Here is a 21,422-nt window from a genome sequence, read left to right on the forward strand (position 1 = left end):
TGGCGTATTGCTGCAGAATTCTGTGGTAGCCATGCTGGTTAAGTGTGCCTTGAATTCTAAATAAATCATTGACAGTGTCACCAGCAAGGCACCCTTGCTTTACAGTGGGAAATACACTTGCAGAAGATCATCCGTTCACCCACACCGCGTCTCACAAAGACAGCGGTTGGAACCAAAAATCACCTGTTTGGACAAATTTCCACTGGTCTAATGTTCCTTGCTCATGTTTCTTGGCCCAAGCAAGTCTCTTCTTATTATTGGTGTCCTTTAGTAGTGGTTTCTATGCAACAATTTGACCATGAAGGTCTGATTCACACAGTCTCCTCTGAACAGTTGATGTTGAGATGTGTCTGTTACTTGAACTCTGTGAAGCATTTATTTGGGCTGCAATTTCTGTGGCTGGCAACTCTAATGAACTTATCCTCTGCAGCAGAGGTAAATATGGCTCTTCCAATCCTGTGACAGTCCTCATGAGAGCCAGTTTCATCATAGCGCTTGATGTTTTTTCTGCAGAGATGGTTGTCCTTCTAGAAGTTTCTCCCATCACCACAGAGGAACTCTGGAGCTCTGTCAGATTTACAATTGAGTTCTTGGTCACCTCCTTGACCAAGGCCCTTCTCCCCCGATTGCTCAGTTTGGCTGGGTGACCAGCTCTAGGAAGAGTATTGACGGTTCCAAACTTCTTTCATTTAAGAATGATGGAGGCCACTGTGTTTTTGGGAACCTTCAATGCTGCAGACATTTTTGCTTCCCTTTCCCAGATCTGTGACTCAACACAATCCTGTCTCGGAGCTCTACAGACAATTCCTTCGACCTCATGGCTTGGTTTTTCCTCTGACATGCACGGTCAACTGTGCGACCTTATATAGACAGGTGTGTGCCTTTCCAAATCATGTCCAATTGAATTTACCACAGGTGGACTCAAATCAAGTTATAGAAACATCTCAAGGATGATCAATGGAAACAGGATGCACATGAGCTCAATTTTGAGTCTCATAGCAAAGGGTCTGAATACTTATGTAATTATGGTATTTATGTTTATTTTTAATACATTTACAAAAATGCAATAAAACCTGTTTTCGCTTTGTCATTATGGGGAATTTTGTGTAAATTGCCGAGGGATTTTTATTTATTTAATCCATTTTAAAATAAGGCTGTAATGTAATAATATGGAAAAAGTCAAGGGGTCTGAATACTTTCCGAAAGCATTGTATTTACTACTGTGATGTGGTTCCAATTTAAAGGAGAGATGGGACGATTGGTATCCTTGTTGTAGGCCTATGCTACCTCATGAGTATGAAACATCACAGTAAAGGTGAGGAATTTATTATGCAATGATCATGTAAATTAAATAAAAAATAGCCTAGAAAATGCTTACTTCTAATTATTTTAAAATGCAAATATTTAATTTATTTATTATATTTCGTTTTTCTCTCATCACTATTGGCAGATGCCAGCAGCATACCACTCTGCCAGGAGCATACGACCTATTCCATTACTGACTTGCCACTGACTCTACGCAGGGTTGGTCCTTGTCATCCCTAAATGGGAGACCAGATGCTGCTGGAAGTGGTGTTGGAGGGCCAGTAGCAGGCTCTTTCTTTCCTCTGATCTAAAAAAAATAATGCCTCAGGGCAGTGATTGGGGACATTACCCTCTGTAGGGTACGTCTATTGGATGGGACGTTAAACAGGTGTCCTGACTCTGTTCACTAAAGATCCCATGGCGTTTATCATAAGAGTATGGGTTTTAACCCCGTGTCCTGGCTAAATTCCCAATCTGGCCATCATATCATCATAGGCACCCAATCATCCCCAGCTTCCAATTGGCTCATTAATCCCCCTCCTCTCCCCTGTAACTATTCACCGGTCGTTGCTGTAAATGGGAAGTGTTCTCAGTCAATTTACCTAGTAAAATTGAGGATTAAAAAAAGATTGCATCTTGTTATTAATATGTTTATTCTTATGAATAAGCTTGTCTGTCATATCACATGGTCTAAAGTTTACGGGAAGGTGAGTACATTTTCACGTCAAGTTCAGTTTTTGTAAATGCCCACTTTTGCGTGAAAACTGGCACACGCATGTTTTGGGGTCTATTTTTGTACTTATACACGATTTATTAATGAGGCCCCTTCTGTCAGGAGAATAATACTTCTACTTGTCCTGATATGGTTTTGAAACCTGTTCAGAAGTCTTGCTCCCATAAATGTGCTGTGTCAAAGGCATACCTGGCTCCACAAGGGGGTAAAAGAGTGCTTAACCCCCTAACTTGAAACCTTTGCCCCCTCAATTTCAGTTTTATGTCCCAATATAAAAATAGCAAAACAAGTAAGAAATTGAGTGACAGCTGCGCTGTGTCAGCACAATGGACAGAGCGCGCCAAGGTATGTGAAGGGGGGCTTTGGAAAGCCACTGGGGCTGTTAGGTATGAATCCTTTGGTCTTCCATAAAAAGCGGGGGGGAAACGGTTCTCTGTGGTAGGCGAAGTGAATAACAACATACGCCTCTGCCTGTAAATTTGATTTTGGGCTGTAATATTTGTTTTTGGGCGGGGTCAATTTTACAATTAGAGCTGCTTCACTCAACTCTGCCTCACACCACTACAGAGCTAGCTTCTTAGCTAGCAGTAAAAAGCGTTAGTGTTATTAGCCTTAGCCTATTTAGCTAGCAGGAACCAGCTAATCTGCCACTGCCATGATGGATATCAGAAATTGGCCTTGCCAAAGTACCCAAACAAAGCCAAAGAAGAGCATTGAGTAGCAGCAGGATCAAACCACTGAGGCTGTCACAAAGCCCAGCAGCAATGATGCTACTGAGCTCTAGCTAGCTCCGCATGCAGAGCCTTCACCCTCTTCCACAAGTGCTGCCAGAATAATGGCTGCACAGCCCCCTCCACCTATGGCTGTTCCTTATGATCTTGGAACAGAGGAGACAGCCTCTAGAATCCTACCCTAGTCCCAGGTTTCCTGTCCAAAAACGTTAATTTAATAGCAATTGGTTCAGAGGAAGAGAGTGGCTGGAGTACTCGGTTACTGAAAATGCTGCATTTTGTATCCCATGTCGAAACACTTTTTAATGATGGGTAGCTGGCAAGAAATCACATGTATGTGTCGGCGATTGTGGACATTATTGAGTTACTTGTTTCAAACCAGCAACCACTGAGGTGGACATTGGACATGATAGAGTCGGTGGGGGAGGGGGGCAGTGGACTTTTCCTGTCTGACGGAATACACTTTCCGAAAAGACAAGGAACTTGCCAAGGGGTTTTAGCACCATACCCCACAGTGCCACATACATGTCACACGATATTCAAAATGAAATCATAGGGCTCATTGGTGAGATTGTCACTGAGGAAGCTACATGTGAAAACTCATTTTCCACTTTGACAAACGTGTTCAGTCAGCACAGAAGAAGCATACTACACCCGAGGATAGCTCAACTAATCCAACTGGCATTTGAGGGGGTTCTTACAAGAAGATTTTGGGGAGAATGGAATGATCAATTCCTCAGGAAGTTCCACAGAGCATCAAGGAGACTTCAACTGTTCTGAAGGTTAAGAAACAATCTAGCTGGTTGTTTTTCATAAAGAATCTTGCTTTAGTGTATAGGGCGCTGTCAAAAGCATGTTAACTTTTATGTTTGTGGTACAGCGTGATATAAGCAGAATTCAATAGGATTCCAATGCAAGAACCCAAATGATGCCCCTGGGTATAGTAGCTACAGTACATATCAGTAAGTTTCATCATAGAAATCGATACATTCTATTATGGTTTTCTTCGTAGCCTATTGGTTTTCGTGGTTGTAAATGGAACCGTACATATTGGAAATGTGTTTAAGGTAGGCTGGCATTGCTTAATTGATTACGTGGGTCGAATTTGATTCACAGAAGTATATTGCGCCATATCACAACTTGTTATAGGACTATTTATTTGGCAAGACAGCTGTGCATGGCTACATTGCACTGTAGTAGGCTTTAGGCTATTTGGATCTCCATTCACCTTTTGTTTAATGTGTTTGTTGACTGTTAATGTAACTAGCCTAGATATAGATTGTCATGCCTTTGTTGATCTGATATTTAGTTTACTCGGCCTACTACTGTACTTGGTACCGCTGTTTTGTTCTCATTCATTCATTTGGTATTCTAAGCCTTAAAGCAAGGCCTTTTGGTAATGAATATAGGCTACAAGATAGGTGAATTACCCTACTGCAAATAGCCTATGTGAATTCAGCCTTACACACAGCTGTCTTGCCAAAATAATGCAAACTAAATGCTGTAAGTAGTAGCCTAGTTATTCATGTATGGAAACAAAAATACTGAATAGCATTTTGGTGTAGGGTGCTGTCTATTGTGCTGATACAGCGCAGCGGTGATAGGCTACATATTTCGCACCAACCTGACTGTCACTTCAAAAGCACTCAATGATCTCAGTCTCTGCATTTTAACTTTGTTTATTGTGATATAGCTTGATATAAGCCGAATTCAATATAATTCCAATGCAAGAACCCCTCAAAATTGTGCCCCTTTGCCGATTTCAACTCTCCCCTCGCTTTATCCTGACGCCTCCTTAGTCACTTTATCCTGCCGCACCCTTAGCCACTTTATCCTGCCGCGCCCTTAGCCACTTTATCCTGCCGCACCCTTAGCCACTTTATCCTGCCGCACCCTTAGCCACTTTATCCTGCCGCACCCTTAGCCACTTTATTCTGGCGCCCCCTTCGTCACTTTATCCTGCCGCACCATTAGCCACTTTATCCTGCCGCACCCTTAGTCACTTTATCCTGCCACACCCTTAGCCACTTTATCCTGCCGCACCCTTAGCCACTTTATTCTGGCGCCGGGTCTGGTCAAAGGACCCTTTGATACTAAATAAAAATTGATTTCATAGCTTTCATTGGAAAGGTTATCAACATGACTCAGATTGTGAAAAGCAGAAATGCCATGTTGAAGATTATTGTGGATATGGCAACAGAGTTATTAGTGGCAACAGATGTTAACAGAATGTAGCAGCAAACTAGCAGCATACCACCCTGCATCCTACTGCTGGCTTGCTTCTGAAGCTGGTTGGTCCTGGTCAGTCCCTGGATGGGAGACCAGATGCTGCTGGAAGTAGTGTTGTAAGGCCAGTAGGAGGCACCCTTTCCTCTGGTCTAAAACAAATATCCCAATGCCCCAGGGCAGAGATTGGGGACATTGCCTTGTGTAGGGTGCTGTCTTTAGGATGGGATGTTAAGCGGATGTCCTGACTCTCTGGTCACTAAAGATCCCATGGCACTTATTGTAAGAGTAGGGTGTTAACCCTGGTGTCCTGGCCAAATTTCCCCATCTGTCCTTCATACTATCATGGCCACCTAATCATCCCCAGTTTACAATTGGCTAATTCCTCCTCTCTCCTGTAACTATTCCCCAGGTCGTTGATGTAAATAAGAATGTGTTCTCAGTCAACTTACCTGGTTAAATAAAAATGTTACTGGCCACATTATTTTTTTAAGTGAAGAGTAATCCTAAGGATGGATTGTCTCAACATTACAGAGCAAAAGTTTGAAAAGGTTTGATGTGTTTTGGGGACGGGAGGGTTTGTTAGAAGTTAATATGGGTTTTTGTAGTATAGAATTATACAAACCATGATCAATCGCACACTCCAGCACAGTAGGTGGCGGCAGGCATGCACCTTAAACGTGTGTGCGGGATGCCATTATACCATAGAAGAAAAAACAATGAAGCCAAAGATTATTATTTTTTTAAACGAATTGAACGCACCCCAATCGGTGGGGCGAAACAGAAACTGTCAGCTGAAGAATAGAGGATGCGTGTTGGTAAGTTTGTAGGCTGTACAATGCAAGGCTTTCCATATTTGATCATACTGTACACGAACTTTTCTGGTAAACATAGGTCGCACGTTTATTGCAAGTGTTCGTTTGAAGTCACTTGTTTAATTGTCGTTCGTCCGTCACAATTTTTGCCAGTCTTGGGCGGCCAAATTCAATGTCGTAGAAAAAAACGATGTACACTTCAACTGGTGACTATCCTGGGGATAAAAAATGTAATAACACTGTTTGCGTAAATCTGACATGTATTGACGGGACAAACAATATTAGCTTACGTTTCGGTATGAATCGCCTTAATCAGAGCCTCTGATTAAATGTGTTTTTTCCTTCAATAAATCGATCAGATTTACGCCGCAACCGATTGCTCCTTGTTTTTATTCCCCCGGATAATCTTCAATAGAAGTGTTCTGGGGTTAATTCATTTTGGGGGATTTTAAAGTTCATCAGTCAAGTACCAGCTGATTCCCTTTTTGTTTCAACTGGGCAGGGCTGAAGCTGGGGTAGGTTATACTTTTTTCCAAAGTTCTTTGTCGTGTTTGAAAGTGCTATTTTTTTAACTATATGGATTTACATGTGGTTACCATCGGGAAAGATGATATCGCGGCTACCAGTGTCCCAGTTTAGAGTTTATATATTGGGAAGAGTGGATTTGGTCAGTTTAGAGGAGTTGTTTATTTGTCGATGTGTGGTGACGTCATCAAGCAGCTGGTTAGGTTCTGAGCGCTGGGGAGTCTTGAGTAATTAGATGAAAGGTGACTTGTTTTTTTATTTTTTTTAAATCATTATTTAACTAGGCAAGTTAGTTAAGAACAAATGCTAATTTACAATGATGGCCTACACCGACCAAACGTTAAGCCGGACGACGCTGGGCCAATTGTGCGCACTATGGGACTCCCAATCACGACCGGTTGTGATAGAGCCTGGAATCGAACCAGGGTCTGTAGTGACTCCTTTAGCACTGATATGCAGTGCTAAAGGAGTCACTAGGATCAGTACTCTGGGAATCTGGTAGTTTGAGCGGGTGAAGGACGCACCGACAATGGCTGTTCTGTTCTCCATACACCTGTCAGATGTCAGTAAATGTTGGTCGTGCATATTGTTGTATGGCGAAGAGGAAATTAACAACACGCACCATGCGGACTGCGGTGATAGAATACAGATTGGTGGAACTGTGGAGAGAACCCAATGCCTTTTCAATGGGCGAGTTCGTTTTACATGGCCCGGTGCCCCGGTTTAGTGGATTTGTTGTTTTAGACCGTTTCAAGTGCAAAACGAACTGTACCAATATTACATCTGCTTCCCTACCATGATCAACTAGGGAATCATCGTAATATGTGAGCACCCACGTCCTGGGGTTGAGGATGGACGGAAATATTTGAGAGCACGTCCGTAAGTCGTGTAGTGTTTTAACGATACATACTTCCTACAACGGCCGAATATGACGGCTAACATACGTTTCCCAAAACACCACAAAGAGAGAACGTTCGCTATGCATTAGTAACTTGGGCTAGGATCAGTACGACAGGACTCGCGGGTCAAAGGATGCACCGATGATGGCTGTTCCGTTCTCCAGAACCCTGTCTGATGCACTAGTGTTCAACTGCAATTCCGGGTTCCTGCATGAACACCCCATTGGCCCCCTCCCCCTCTAGCACAATATCTTCATGCTTGTGTGACACTTTTTTAAATGTTAAATCCATGTTTTGTATCGAGTGACAAATACCTTTTGCATGTGTGTCAATCTTTGTTTTGGTCGCACTGTGTGACGCGCGTTAACTACGTCTACACGTGGCCGCGTCGCATAGAAACGACTAGTTCCTGCAAAGATGCTTGGAAAATGCAAGATGCGGGGCAGCAATGCGGGGCAGCAAGGGTGCGTTCGTAAATTTACTCTGGCCATCTACACCGATTTCAGAAGACACTTACCTAAGTGTGCCAGAGCGAAGAATAACTGACGAATTTACGAACGCTCAACACCCGTTGAATATGGCCGGTTTCGGCAAAAACGCGTAATTAAATTGTTGAGAGCAGCACAGTGACAGTCACCAGCGCTCTGGATAACATGAACAGCCTAACCAGCTCTGCTAGTATGTCTGGAAGTAGCTAGCCAACGTTAGCCAGTTAGCGTGGATGTTTGACTGCCGTTGTCAGAACGCTCGTATAAACCCTTCTCCCCGATTAGAGCGACCCCAGAGCGCACCTCTGGCAATCCAGATTGAATTTACGAACACGCCCTAAAATGGCTAGGAACCTCCTCGTGACGTACAAAACATGAATTTAATAAAAATAAAAATAAATCTGTTTTTTTGTAGAACCCCCTGCAACTGGATACTGACATTTATAAGGCACCCTTTCCCCGAATCGAGAACGAAGACGTTGTCGCAAGAGCAGGTTAGTTGAATAATCAATTTCAACGTTTTGTATAAGCTAACGTTAACCTGTAATGGAAACATGGTTATTACATATCTGGCGTACAAGCATATAGCCTACATAACTTGTCAGTCATATATACCGGAACAAGGTTGGTTTGATTTGTTGATTCTTAGTAGCCTAGTCTTCTATTGACTAGGCCTATAAATTAAGGCTTTAGGACAATATTTTGTGTACATTTTGATAAATGTTGTCAACAGCCTTTTATTTATTTATTTTTGCTAAGTCAGTTTGTAAGAGGAGTCCTGTGCTAGTTGCATCTTTTAATCCTTGACCTTTGGCACACACAACCAAACCAGTCATTTTAAAGAGGTTAGTCAGATGTAATGATTTTTATATCTCCTTATTTAAACTTTCAAAGCTCAGATATAGTGTGATTATTCAGAAATAAAATAATGTTTTTGGTCTAGGTTTGGTTTATATTTCTGTATGTGTGCGCTCTAGTGTCTCAGGTATGGATTGGATAGCTGTGTTCACATCCTTGGAGGCGGTGTGTAAGGAAAACATCACTGCTCTGTCTGGGCCTCCTGACTTGCCATATGGCGACGTGTCCAGGCGCTTGGTGACATGCATGAGAAAGATTCAGGACCATGGTCGTGCCCTGGAACCTGTGGTTTCTGGCATCACTGCAGTCTACCACCACTATGACTTTGACTCTGATACCCCTGGGAATGGGTATCGCACACTGGTCAAGGTAGGGTAGAATTATCACTCTGTGATTGCCTCTCATTCTCTTGCCACAGAGGGGAAAATAGGAGGGAGCAGGGCCGGTCCTGGGCGTTCTGCCACCGTAGGCGAGACCATAATCTGCCGCCCATATGCTACAAATTTTAGCACAGCTGGTTTGTAGGCCATATAGTCAGTACAATGTCAATAACATAGTCTAATATTTTCAATCTGATTACATTGATAAAATCACCAATACCCTAGAGGTTCTGCCGCCCTAGGTGAGACAAAAATGATTACATCTTAGACATCCTATAGAATCTAAGCATGGCACTTTCAAAAGTTACCTTTCCACCCAGAAACAGTTTTCTGCTGCAGCAGAGCCTATAAGCTTCAACTGCTGGCTACTCGTCCGTTGTATAACCCAACAACATAAGTGCTTCCCTAAAAGCTGCTTGGGTTTAAACAAACATCTTGTCTTTTCAGAAAGAGAAAAGACAGAATAGCAAAGTATATTTTTTTGATTCTCCTCGAATATTATAGGCTGCAGTTTAGCTTCAGACTGTCATGGAGAGGAATCAATATATCACCACATGGGTCAGTCACTTCTTTCACAGACATTTCAGAGCTTGTTTCTACCATAAGGCATCAGAGTTAAGCATTGTTCTAGAATGCTTGATATAATCTGGATACATTTTATGTATTTATTTCAAAATGTAAAGCAAACCAATAGATACCCTTTGTTAAAGAAATGGGCAAAAGGATACGTGATACCCTCACTCAATTCGAGCCCTGGTTTTAGTCAAACACACCAAGCCCTTCCCAGGTACGGAGGTATTTAGATAATTGTGTCTGTCAAACAGGTAGGCTTAACACTTATTTTTTTGAAAGATTAAGAAATAATCTCCAATTATATATGTTTATGCCCATAGAAAATGTTGGTGCACGCGTGCACATATAGAAGGTCCCTTTCCAGGCAGAAGGGAATTTTACTTGAACCCCTTTATCGGAGAGTTACAATGTTGCTATCACTATGCAACCTACTACCTATAGGAGGAAAATAAGTAGCATTTTTTTATCCAATTGGTAGTTAGTCTTGTCTCATCGCTGCAACTTCCGTATGGACTCGGGAGAGGCGAAGGTCGAAAGCCATGCGTCCTCTGAAACACACCCCAACCAAGCCGCACTGCTTCTTAACAAGATGCCCACTTAACCCGGAAGCCAGGCACACCAATGTGTCGGAGGAAACACAGTACACCTGGTAAGCGTGCACTGCGCCCAGCCCGCCACAGGAGTCGCTAGTGTGCGATGGGACAAGGACATCCCTGCCGGCCAAACCCTCACCTAACCCAGGCAATGCTGTGTGCGCCGCCCCATGGGTCTCCCGGTCACGGCCGGCTGCGACAGAGCCTGAACTCGAACCCAGAATCTCTAGTGGCACAGCTAGCACTGTGATGCAGTGCCTTAGACCACTGTGCCACTCAGGTGGCTGGAAAACACGTTTCTTATTAATAATATCCCACCTGTTATCACACATGGCACGACCACATAATTGTTACAATTACAATAAAAATAACACTTTTATATAACATATTTAACATGTTTTTATATTCCTGTAGAACTGTAAAACAGTAAGATAATTTGAGCTTTAGAAACAACTGCTTTCATAAATGCATGACGGGCCTCGTTTCACTGGAGCAGTGTAAAATAAGCTTCATGTCAATGACCTAGCCTTAATTATTTTTTAAAATTTACATATTGAATTTATTTCATCTCCACCTAGTGGCCTCTTTCCTCTGCTGTGGCGCTGCATACAGTCAGCAATGTTTTCTCTTGGTAGCGGTCCATGGTCCTGAAATCAAATCATCTGAGTTTGATTGGACCCCAGCCTGATCTCCAGCTCCTTCCACCTCTGGAAACTATCTAGGTGGTCATGCGACTTCTCATGCGAGCTGAGGAGGTGGCACAGATTCTTCCAGTCCCTGATTCCATCCCTAACCAACACAGATTTGCACTCATGTGAAAAAAGTTTGCAGCAAAAACAGAGAAGGCTGCATCGTTTTTGTTGGAATAGACAAGCCTTGGTCTCTCCACCCTCTCCCCATTCGCCATCCTCCTATTGTAGTGGGCCACTGAACACTTTTGTTGCCCCTCATCTCTTTGGAAATTCCCCTCCTTATCCTGATGTGGCCCAGCCTGCACTAGCATCCATTTATATATTTTGGCCACTCACCGGGATCTTTTTTGTTGTTGTATGGGAGTCGGATTTAACAGCACCACCACTGTCATCATAGTAGGACCTTCGCCGGCATTGTTTGGAGGTGTGGCTAGGCCTGGTGCGACCACCTGTACTTGTCCAGCCAGAGAGCTGCCATCACCGGGGGCTTGTCGTTCTCGCCGAATAAATGGCCTGTCCTCGTAGGCTTGTCATTCTCCCCAACGGCTGATGGACATTGCTGCATGCGGATAAATTTCACCAGCAAATTTCTTTGGTTTAGAGATTATGCCTCTTTTCTCATTGTTTAAAAAAAAAATATATATATATATATATATTCGATTCCTGATTTAGATTTTGTCTCTTTGACATGGTAGAAAATTGTTTCAGATCTCTATAGATTACTTTAAGCTAAAATAATATCCACTAGTAGTAGCTAGCCAAAGTTAACAGGCTAGGTTAGGCTACTGCCTTAATCACTAATCGTCTTCGTCACATAAAAATGAAAAAATAACTGGCAGATTCAATGTTTCGCAATTGGATAATCTCATAAAAAACACACATCACCATAGCTACCAAGGATAGTGGGAGTGAACTTGGGGAGAAGTGGGAATGGGGTGCCGCGGGTAGTGAAGCAGCCGATCAGGGGCGCCCGGATGGCGGCAGCCAATTGTCAAAATGCAGCCCCAAATTCAAGAATCTTGCCTAATGGGAGGGCCGGCCCTGGGAGGGAGTGATGGAGCTCCTTCGATTATTAAAACAAATTTATATTTTACATATTTGTATTCATATTTCAAAGCAAACAAAATATAATCTCATTTCACAGGTGTTGCAGTCTTGCCTTCTGCACATCATCCACAACGGCCGCTACATTGCCTCTAACTGCCACAGGGCCTTCTTCAGGGCCGACCACAATGCCTCAGAGATGGAAGCCTATGGCAGTGTCCTGTGTCAGCTACGGGCCCTCCTCTACATTGCCCAGGGAATGCTCCACGACAACAGTCCCGGGCAGCTGTACGGAGAGCAGGAGCTGAGCAGGTGGTTGGTGAGGGAGTATGCCTCCATGCACAAGGCCTGCTTCTACGGCCGCTGCCTGGGCTTTCAGGTCAGTCACCACCAGGGGGAGATGCTATAGAGCAGTGGTTCTCAACCGGGGGTACTAGAGATATATTCCCTCTGTAAATTGTATATCCTCACTGTAAATCAGCTTTTCTCCACAGAGTTTTATGTTTATATTGTATATACTGTATGTTGACTTACTGTCTGTATTCTGTATGTACGTTGTTTATTGCTGGCAGCAACTATTCGCTAAGTCAAATTCCAGGTATGTGTAAATGTACTTGGTGAATGAATAGATTCTGAAATATTTTTTCCCCCTCTGCTTCCACAGTTCTCATCTTCCCTTCGTCCGATCCTGCAGTCATTAATCATAAGCATGGTCTCGTTTGGAGAGAGCTACGAAAAACAGCATTCCGGGTTAGGTCAGTCTCTGAGTTCTTTGGGCTGTATCAAGTTGTAAAACTATACATATTAGTTGTCATAACAACTGACTGATTATCTACCTTGTAGGGCCTATTGCAAGATTTATGGTAATCCTTTGTCATTTTACAAAGTTAGTGCATAGTGTGCAGTGCTATACTGACTTCCCATTTGCTCTCCTCCATATCCCTTAGGCATGGCAGCATTCTCCCTCCTTACCTCTGGGAAGTATGTCATCGATCCAGAGCTGAGAGGAGAAGAATATGAGCGGATCACCCAGAACTTGGACATGAAGTTCTGGAAGTCCTTCTGGAACCTCACCGAATCAGAGCTTGTATCGGTGAGGGGAGGAGGCTCTTAACTAATTCTACTTTTCCTACTACCACTGACTTTGCTGATAGCAGCTGTACTGAGGAAAAGTTTAAACTATGACTGTGGTATGTGGTTGTCTTACCTAGATACCTTAAGATGAACAGACTTAACTGTAAGTCACTCTTTGTAAGATCATCTGCATAATATTTGTACATTTAGCAGATCTTTACTTTGTCCCAATGGGGAAATTTTGTTGCAGTGTCATATACATGTTTAAAGTGGTGTTTAAATACAGAACAAATTAACAATACAACTTTCATAACACTTCCATACCAATAAAAAGAGACTGGCGTGCTGGCCTTACTGGGTGGATAGAAACATTAGCCTGCTGGCCTTACTGGGTGGATAGAAACATTAGCCTGCTGGCCTTACTGGGTGGATAGAAACATTAGCCTGCTGGCCTTACTGGGTGGATAGAAACATTAGCCTGCTGGCCTTACTGGGTGGATAGAAACATTAGCCTGCTGGCCTTACTGGGTGGATAGAAACATTAGCCTGCTGGCCTTACTGGGTGGATAGAAACATTAGCCTGCTGGCCTTACTGGGTGGATAGAAACATTAGCCTGCTGGCCTTACTGGGTGGATAGAAACATTAGCCTGCTGGCCTTACTGGGTGGATAGAAACATTAGCCTGCTGGCCTTACTGGGTGGATAGAAACATTAGCCTGCTGGCCTTACTGGGTGGATAGAAACATTAGCCTGCTGGCCTTACTGGGTGGATAGAAACATTAGCCTGCTGGCCTTACTGGGTGGATAGAAACATTAGCCTGCTGGCCTTACTGGGTGGATAGAAACATTAGCCTGCTGGCCTTACTGGGTGGATAGAAACATTAGCCTGCTGGCCTTACTGGGTGGATAGAAACATTAGCCTGCTGGCCTTACTGGGTGGATAGAAACATTAGCCTGCTGGCCTTACTGGGTGGATAGAAACATTAGCCTGCTGGCCTTACTGGGTGGATAGAAACATTAGCCTGCTGGCCTTACTGGGTCAATAGAAACATTAGCCTGCTGGCCTTACTGGGTCAATAGAAACATTAGCACAAGCTATTTAGGAGGGATATCATAGGCTAGTTGTGTTTTTCCTGTTTTTCCTGAGCCTATACCTGCAGACAGAGGGGAGTAGTTCGAAGTCTGGGTACAGGGGGTGGCTTGGGTCTAAAATGATTTTGTGAGCCTTGCGGAGGGCCCTGACCTTAAAGATCTCATCCAGGCCTGTCTGTTTGACTCCTTGCTTGTTGTGGTGATAATCCTTCTCAGCATATTTCTCTGGCTGAGTGACATTGCCAAACCAACAGACAATACAAAAAGTTAAAATACTCTCAATGAAAGATTTGTAAAACAGAGTCCGTATAGTACAATTAACATTAAAAGATCCCAGCTTTTTGAGAAAGCAGTCTCTGTTGACTCTTTTTGTAGATCAGGTCTGTACATTTACTCCACTGAAGTTTATTGTCTAAGAGGACACCCAGATATATGTATTCCTCTACAATCTCTATATTCTGACCTCTGATAGGTGTTGTATGCTTCCTGAAGTCTTTGCGCATCTCGTTGGTCTTATTGGTATTGAGGACCAAGCGTGATTCATCACACCACTCTACAAAGGGGGAGCAGTGTTTCTCCTACTTACTCAGTCTCTCCTTGCTCACTCCATCTTCCTGTTTGTTTCCTTTTCTGACTGTTTGCAATGTCCTCCATCTTTTTTGTCCATCCATTCCACAGGGCTTTGCCAGTTTAACCTCTACCCTAGTGCAGGTGAACCTCACCCTGACCATACCCCCTGAACCGCTACTCCTCCCCCTGGTCTCAGACCCCCGTCTCTCTACCCCTGTGTCCCCGCCAGTGGCCCACTGGGGCCCTGGACCTGTCAACATGCGCCTCATCTCCTATGAGCTTCGAGAAGGACAGGTGAGAACTCAGCTTTTACCTTGCTTATTATCTGATGATTTTATCACAGGTCTACACTGTTTTATCAATCATATTACTGTAAAAAGGGTTCTGTTATGATGCATACATCTTACCCTCTCTCTTTCTTCAGGACAGTAAAGAGCTGCTAGCCTTCGCTCGTACAGAAGCTCCACCCATTTCCCTGTCTTTAGTACCGTTTGGTGCCCAGAAGCGACCTCCTTCCCCCTGGCTGTTGATCCACTTCCATGGAGGAGGCTTCGTGTCCCAGACCTCCAAATCCCATGAGGTACATAGGCCTGGGGTAGTGGTGTGTCGCCTGAAATGACTGCTAAACCCTAGTTTCACAGTAATTAAGTGGAGCTTGGGGCTCAGAACATACCATGAATACTTTCATATTGTTGAACCTTGCTGTTTAATTTTCCTGTCACATCTCCATCTGTCCTCTATCTCCCAGAACTATCTGAAGAGCTGGTCCAAGGATCTGAATGTCCCCATCCTGTCTGTGGATTACTCCTTGGCACCTGAGGCCCCCTTTCCCAGAGCCCTGGAGGAGTGCTTCTACACCTACTGTTGGGCCCTCAAGAACTGCCATCTTCTGGGTCAGTGTCATTACCACTATGTTAGAGCTAAGAGCCAAAGGCAATGGTTTCTTAGCTCGACAGAGGACCCTCGGCTCAATCATATTGGTACATCTTATATTGCAGTATTACAACAAAACGTCTGTCGGACCCGCTGGTACTGATTGGTCTGTACCTCTGCCCTAGGCTCCACTGCTGAGCGTGTGTGTCTGGCTGGGGACAGTGCTGGGGGGAACCTCTGCATCACTGTGTCCATGAGGGCCATTGCCTGCGGTGTGCGCATCCCTGATGGAATTATGGCTGCATATCCTGCTACCCTGCTCACCATTGAAGCCTCGCCCTCCCGCCTTCTCACCAGCTTTGACCTACTGCTGCCCTTAGGGGTGCTCTCCAAGTGTATCAACGCCTACACAGGTGAGGAAGTGAAAGGCATGAGAGGGTATTAGTCCAAGGTTATGTAAAAGGTAGTTAAAGTCACACTCCAGTCTTATTTTACTTTTTTAAAACATTTGTCATTTAGCAGATGCTCTTATCCACAGCGACTAGTTAAATATCTAGGTGGGACAACCACATATCACAGGCATAGAAAGTACATTTTTCCTCAGAGTAGCTATCACTACCTTACTGTATTTATATGTGTGGTATTGTTTTTCAATAGGAAAAGTTAAGTTACTTTATTTCTCCTTTTTTCCAAATGACCTTGTCTTGCTCTTTTTCACCCCCTCCAGGTGTAGACTCTGAGACGGTTCAGCCTACAGAGGGGATCAGCACGTTGAGCGCTCTAGGTAGAGACACAGCCTCACTGATCAGTGACCTCTCACACGGGGCGTCCAAATGGATCCAGTCCTTCATTCCCGCAGAGGTCCTAGGGTCATGGTCATCGTCTCACCAGAGGTCCTTGGACAACAAGGCCCACCAGAGATCAGTGTTGCCATGTTCACCCGACTCCTCCTCAGGCCCCAGGGACTACCCAGATGGCTTTGAGCCCCTGCGCTCCGAGCGCCTGTCTGTGATCCAGCCGCATAGCTGTCCCACCGTCAAGAACCCGTTTGTGTCACCCCTGCTAGCCTCTGACGACCTACTGCGTGGACTACCACATGTACACATAGTGGTGAGAGAGGAGGGATGGGGAGGGGGCGAGTCAATGCATTTAAGACAGGGTTTTCCAAACTCAGTCCTCGAGACACAAGGGGTGCATGTTTTTGCTCTAGCACTACACAGCCAATTCAAATAATCAATTAATCATCAAGTTTTGATCATTTGAATCAGCTGTGAAGTGTTAGGGCGAAAACCAAAACGTGCACCCCTTGTGTCTCGAGGACTGAGTTAGGGAAATGCTGATTTAGGAAGACGTGTTTGTAGGTTGAGAGGGATGGAAAAGATAAAGAAAGAAAAACCAAGACACATTTTACTGCAGCAGGCCTATTTTGTCCTTGTTCACTGGTCTCTATCTCACTCCACAATTGATGGTCTTTCCACTTTAATCTCTGAGTTTTCTGTAGTTTTTACTCCCCTGTCTGTCCCCACAGGCCTCTGCACTGGATGCTTTGCTGGATGACTCTGTGATGTTCGCCAGGAAACTGCGGAATATGGGCCAACCAGTGACCCTAAGGGTAGTGGAAGACCTCCCACATGGCTTCCTTAGCCTATCGGGATACGCAGAGGAGATAAAGGTGGCCTCCGACATCTGCGTAGAGCGAATCAGGGAGGTCTTCCAGCAGACAACTCTGCCTTCCTGTACTCGCAAGTGACCAATGTTTGAAAGGAATAATAATGGGGCTGACCATCTGCCTAATAAAACCAAGGGGAAAACTAGTTGTTGTCCTAACGAAAGTGAAAGATAACACCCTTGCCTTTCTTGCACTTTTCTGACTAGCACTGACTGAATGCTGCTTTATTTAGGAAAACATTTTCTAATTATGAGTGATATTTGAAGTTACTGGTTAAAGAGCATCTGCTGAGGGTGATGTCAATGTTCACAGTTTAGTGTGTTTTAGTCCAGGAAAGGGTCATGTCATTTGTAATTAATTAAATGTCATATTGCTTAAGGTTTGAGAACAATACTGACGCAAAAATGCAATTTCACACATTTTTATTGAGTTAAAAAAACACTTGAGTGTCCTGGGAGGCTATGGCTTTAGCAAGGGGCTTTGTGTGGGCCTAACAACCATGTCTCCCTGTGGCAGAAGAGACGCCACACTATACACCTTCACCTCAGGATCATGGGGTAAAACTTCCCATACCTGTGAGCCTCAGACAACAATAACACAATGCTGGGAAGTCCTGTATACCCAACCATAAAAAGCCGATACCAATTAATACAAATGTATACATATTTGTAATAATGACAATTACAACAATACTGAATTAACACTTTTATTTTAACTTAATATAATACATAAAATCAATTCAAATCAAAGTGTATTTGTCACGTGCGCCGAATACAACAGGTGTAGACCTTACAGTGAAATGCTTAAGCAATTTAGTGTCAAATAAATAATGAAACCTGTTCAATTTGGTTTAAATAATGCAAAAACAGTGTTGGAGAAGAAAGTAAAAGTGCAATATGTGCCATGTAAAAAAAGCTAATGTTTAAGTTCCTTGCTCAGAACATGAGAACATGAAAGTTGGTGGTTCCTTTTAACATGACTCTTCAATATTCCCATTTAAGAAGATTTAGGTTGTAGTTATTATAGGAATTATGACGCGTCAACTATTTTTCTCTATACCATTTGTATTTCATATACCTTTGACTATTAGATGTTCTTATAGGCACTTTAGTATTGTCAGCCTTATCTCGGGAGTTGATAGGCTTGAAGTCATAAACAGCGCTGTGCTTCAAGCATTGCTAAGAGCTACTGGCAAATGTAGTAAAGTGCTGTTTGAATGAATGCTTACGAACCTGCTGCTGCCTACCACCACTCAGTCAGACTGCTCTATCAAATCATAGACTTAATTATAATATAATAAACACAGAACTACGAGCCTTTGATCATTAATATGGTCAAATCCGGATACTATCATTTCGAAAACAAAACGTTTATTATTTCAATGAAGTACGGAACCGTTCTGTATTTTATCGAATGGGTGGTAAGACTAAATATTGCTGTTACATTGCACAACCTTCAATGTTATGTCATAATTGTGTAAAATTCTGGCAAATTAATTAGTCTTTGTTAGGAAGAAATGGTCTTCACACAGTTCGCAACGACCCAGGCAGCCCAAACTGCTGCATATACCCTGACTCTGCTTGCACTGAATGCAAGAGAAGTGACGCAATTTCCCTAGTTAATATTGCCTGCTAACATGCATCTATTTTAACTAAATATGCAGGTTTAAAAATGATTTTAAGTAAGGTATTGATGTTCATGGTTAGGTGCATTTGTGCAACAATTGTGCTTTTTTTTCGCGAATGTGCTTTTGTTAAATCTTCCCCCGTTTGGCTAAGTTGAAGTAGGCTGTGTTTCGATGGTAAATTTAACAGGCAACGCTTTGATTATATGCAACGCAGGACAAGCTAGTTAACCTACTAATATCATCAACCATGTGAAGTTATGTGAAGATTGTTTTTTATAAGATAAGTTTCATGCTAGCTAGCAACTTAGCTTGGCTCCTTGCAGCCACAAGGTCCTTTTGATGCTCCACTCGCGTAACAGGTGGTCAGCCTGCCACACAGTCTCCTCGTGGATTGCAATGTAATCAGCAATAATCGGCATAAAAAAGGCTGATTACCGATTTGTTATGAACTTGAAATCGGCCATAATTAATCAGCCATGCCGATTAATCGGTCGACCGCTAATCTCTTGGTCACAGATACCTAAAAAAATTATAATGGGCCTCGTGATGTCTTTACGGTATTCTTGTTCATTCAAATTGCCATCGATAAAATGAAATTGTTTGTTGTCTGTACTTTATGCCTGCCCATACCATAACCCAATTGCTGCCATGGGGCACTCTGTTGTGAGGCCGGTTGGACGTACTGCCAAATTCTCTAAAATGATGGAGGTGGCTTATGGTAGAGAAATTAACATTAATTTCTGGCAACAGCTCTAGTGAGCATTCCTGCAGTCAACATGCCAATTGCACACTCAACTTGAGACATCTGTGGCATTGTGTTGTGAGTGGCCCTTTTGTCTTATTGTCCCCAGCACAAGGTGCACCTGTGTAATGATCATGCTGTTTAATTTGGTTCTGATATGCCACACATGTCAGGTGGATGGATTATCTTGGCAAAGGAGAAATGCTCACTAACAGGAATGTAAACAAATTTGTGCACATTTTTGGGATCTTTTATTTCAGCTCATGAAACATGGGACCAACACTAAAACATCTTGTGTTTTATATTTTTGTTCAGTGTAGTTGCTTATTTCTTGTGTGCCTGATGATGTCCCTTATTCTGTACTGGGCTTGCAATATCAAGTGTGCCAAGTGTGATCTCAATAAAATGATTCATTGTCTAGTCTTTCTCAAGCCCGTGCCGGTCCATGGAGGAATGCATGCTGGTCTGGAGTGTATTTGTATTGAATATGATTTAGTTGGCTTTTTTGTGGTCTTTGGTTTATTTGACTCATATAAATACTTGCCTTGGGCCTACTTGCACAATGCACTGAACGAAGCACTTGCCGCACAAAAAAAATGGTGTTGGCATGACTGTGTTTAGCTACACCACACAAGCTAGCTCTGCTGCGCAGCCTGCATTATTATTTAAAAAATTGTACATTCAACTAGGCAAGTCAGTTAAGAACAAATTCTTATTTACAATGACGGCCTACCCCGGCCAACGCTTTGCCAATTGTGCGCCGGCCTATGGGACTCCCAATCATGGCCGGATGTGATACAGCCTGGATTCAAACCAGGGACTGTAGTGCCTCTTACAATGAGATACAGTGCCTTAGACTGCTGCGTCACTCGGGATCCCAAATAACAGCTGCCTGACAAAACCGGTCTGTGTGATGTGTCAAGATGCTATTGTAAAGAACCTGTAAAGCCACAGAAACCCTCACGTTGTTTGTTGACTAGCGTTAACACAGATTTCCCATTAAATAATCACATTTATTTTATTTGAATGAACATACAGTGCACACCAAAACTGACCAGCCGCACACCAAGCCTTCCCAAAAACTCTCCAACATGTCTTCTGCATCATAACATACAGCAACTCATTTGCTTAACATTGTGTGATAGGCTGAGAGACTTTCGAATGTATAAAACATTACATTACCCCCTCATGCTCGGAAACAACGCCAAAGGAAGGTTTGATCCGGTTGTAGTGTATCACGGCATGATAAGATCCATTACAATGTACTACTTCATACAGCACTTCTGACATTTTGAAAGGACCCTTCAATTTCTTTCTCAGTTTGAGTGACAACCCCTTTTCCCTCTGGTAGTCTCTAAGCCACACATTAATTGTCCTCATACCTCTGGGGTGTCACCTTTAGAATCCAAGTACTGCTTTTGTTTACCTGTGGCTTTTATGTGATTTCTCTTTACAGTGCTTAAATACCCTTTTGCACATACTGAGAAAAATACTGTTCCCCTTCATTTTGTGTTCCCATAACCACATCAACCAATAAAGTAATTTCAGCACCAAACAGCACCCTGTATGGTGTGAACCCCGTGGAAGATTGAAGACTACTCCTGTATGACATCATCACATATGGGAGTATCTCATCCCAATTTCTTTGATTGTCAGCATGTTGATCAGAGTTCTGTTCATGCTATCCATTAAACCATCTGATTGTGGTTCGTGTTTTATTCATTTGTAAAAGATTGCACATCTCTCTAAAAAGAGTAGATTCAAAATGTTGCCCCTGGTCACTATGTGTAGAACGAGGAAAGCATAGCTTCAACACAAATTCCTCTACCAGTTTCTTGGCCACTGTTACTGCTTCCTGATTGGGTATGGCATATGCCTCTGACCACGTAGTAAAGTAATCTGACACTACCATA

General features: G+C 43.2%; 1 protein-coding gene across 5 annotated transcripts; it reads left to right on the forward strand.

Annotated features, from left to right (window-relative positions):
- The first annotated feature begins 1,860 nt into the window (after positions 1 to 1,860).
- On the forward strand, positions 1,861 to 21,215 carry LOC109899918 (hormone-sensitive lipase). 5 transcript variants are annotated; one of them, XM_020495551.2, is made up of 12 exons: positions 1,861 to 2,012; positions 8,138 to 8,216; positions 8,700 to 8,949; positions 11,963 to 12,241; positions 12,527 to 12,617; positions 12,810 to 12,955; positions 14,707 to 14,892; positions 15,023 to 15,178; positions 15,347 to 15,491; positions 15,657 to 15,884; positions 16,199 to 16,581; positions 17,000 to 21,215. In XM_020495551.2, exons 3-12 carry the CDS (start codon positions 8,710 to 8,712, stop codon positions 17,219 to 17,221), a joined length of 2,076 nt encoding a protein of 691 aa, XP_020351140.1. In that variant the 5' UTR covers positions 1,861 to 2,012; positions 8,138 to 8,216; positions 8,700 to 8,709; the 3' UTR covers positions 17,222 to 21,215. The 5 variants fall into 5 exon arrangements, with proteins under 5 accessions (XP_020351140.1, XP_031691275.1, XP_020351137.1 ...); XM_020495548.2 differs by lacking the exon at positions 1,861 to 2,012 and adding an exon at positions 5,716 to 5,813; XM_020495550.2 differs by lacking the exon at positions 1,861 to 2,012 and adding an exon at positions 6,144 to 6,325.
- Positions 21,216 to 21,422: the final 207 nt, after the last annotated feature.

This window comes from Oncorhynchus kisutch, linkage group LG11 (assembly GCF_002021735.2).
Source record: "Oncorhynchus kisutch isolate 150728-3 linkage group LG11, Okis_V2, whole genome shotgun sequence".
NCBI classification, from domain to species: domain Eukaryota; kingdom Metazoa; phylum Chordata; class Actinopteri; order Salmoniformes; family Salmonidae; genus Oncorhynchus; species Oncorhynchus kisutch.

Coding starts and splice junctions, on each gene's coding strand:
- LOC109899918 (XM_020495551.2), top strand. CDS start 8,710: ATGGATTGGATAGCTGTGTTCACATCCTTGGAGGCGGTGTGTAAGGAA. Junction 8,950..11,962: donor GGTATCGCACACTGGTCAAG/GTAGGGTAGAAT, acceptor CTCATTTCACAG/GTGTTGCAGTCTTGCCTTCT. Junction 15,179..15,346: donor AGACCTCCAAATCCCATGAG/GTACATAGGCCT, acceptor TCTATCTCCCAG/AACTATCTGAAGAGCTGGTC.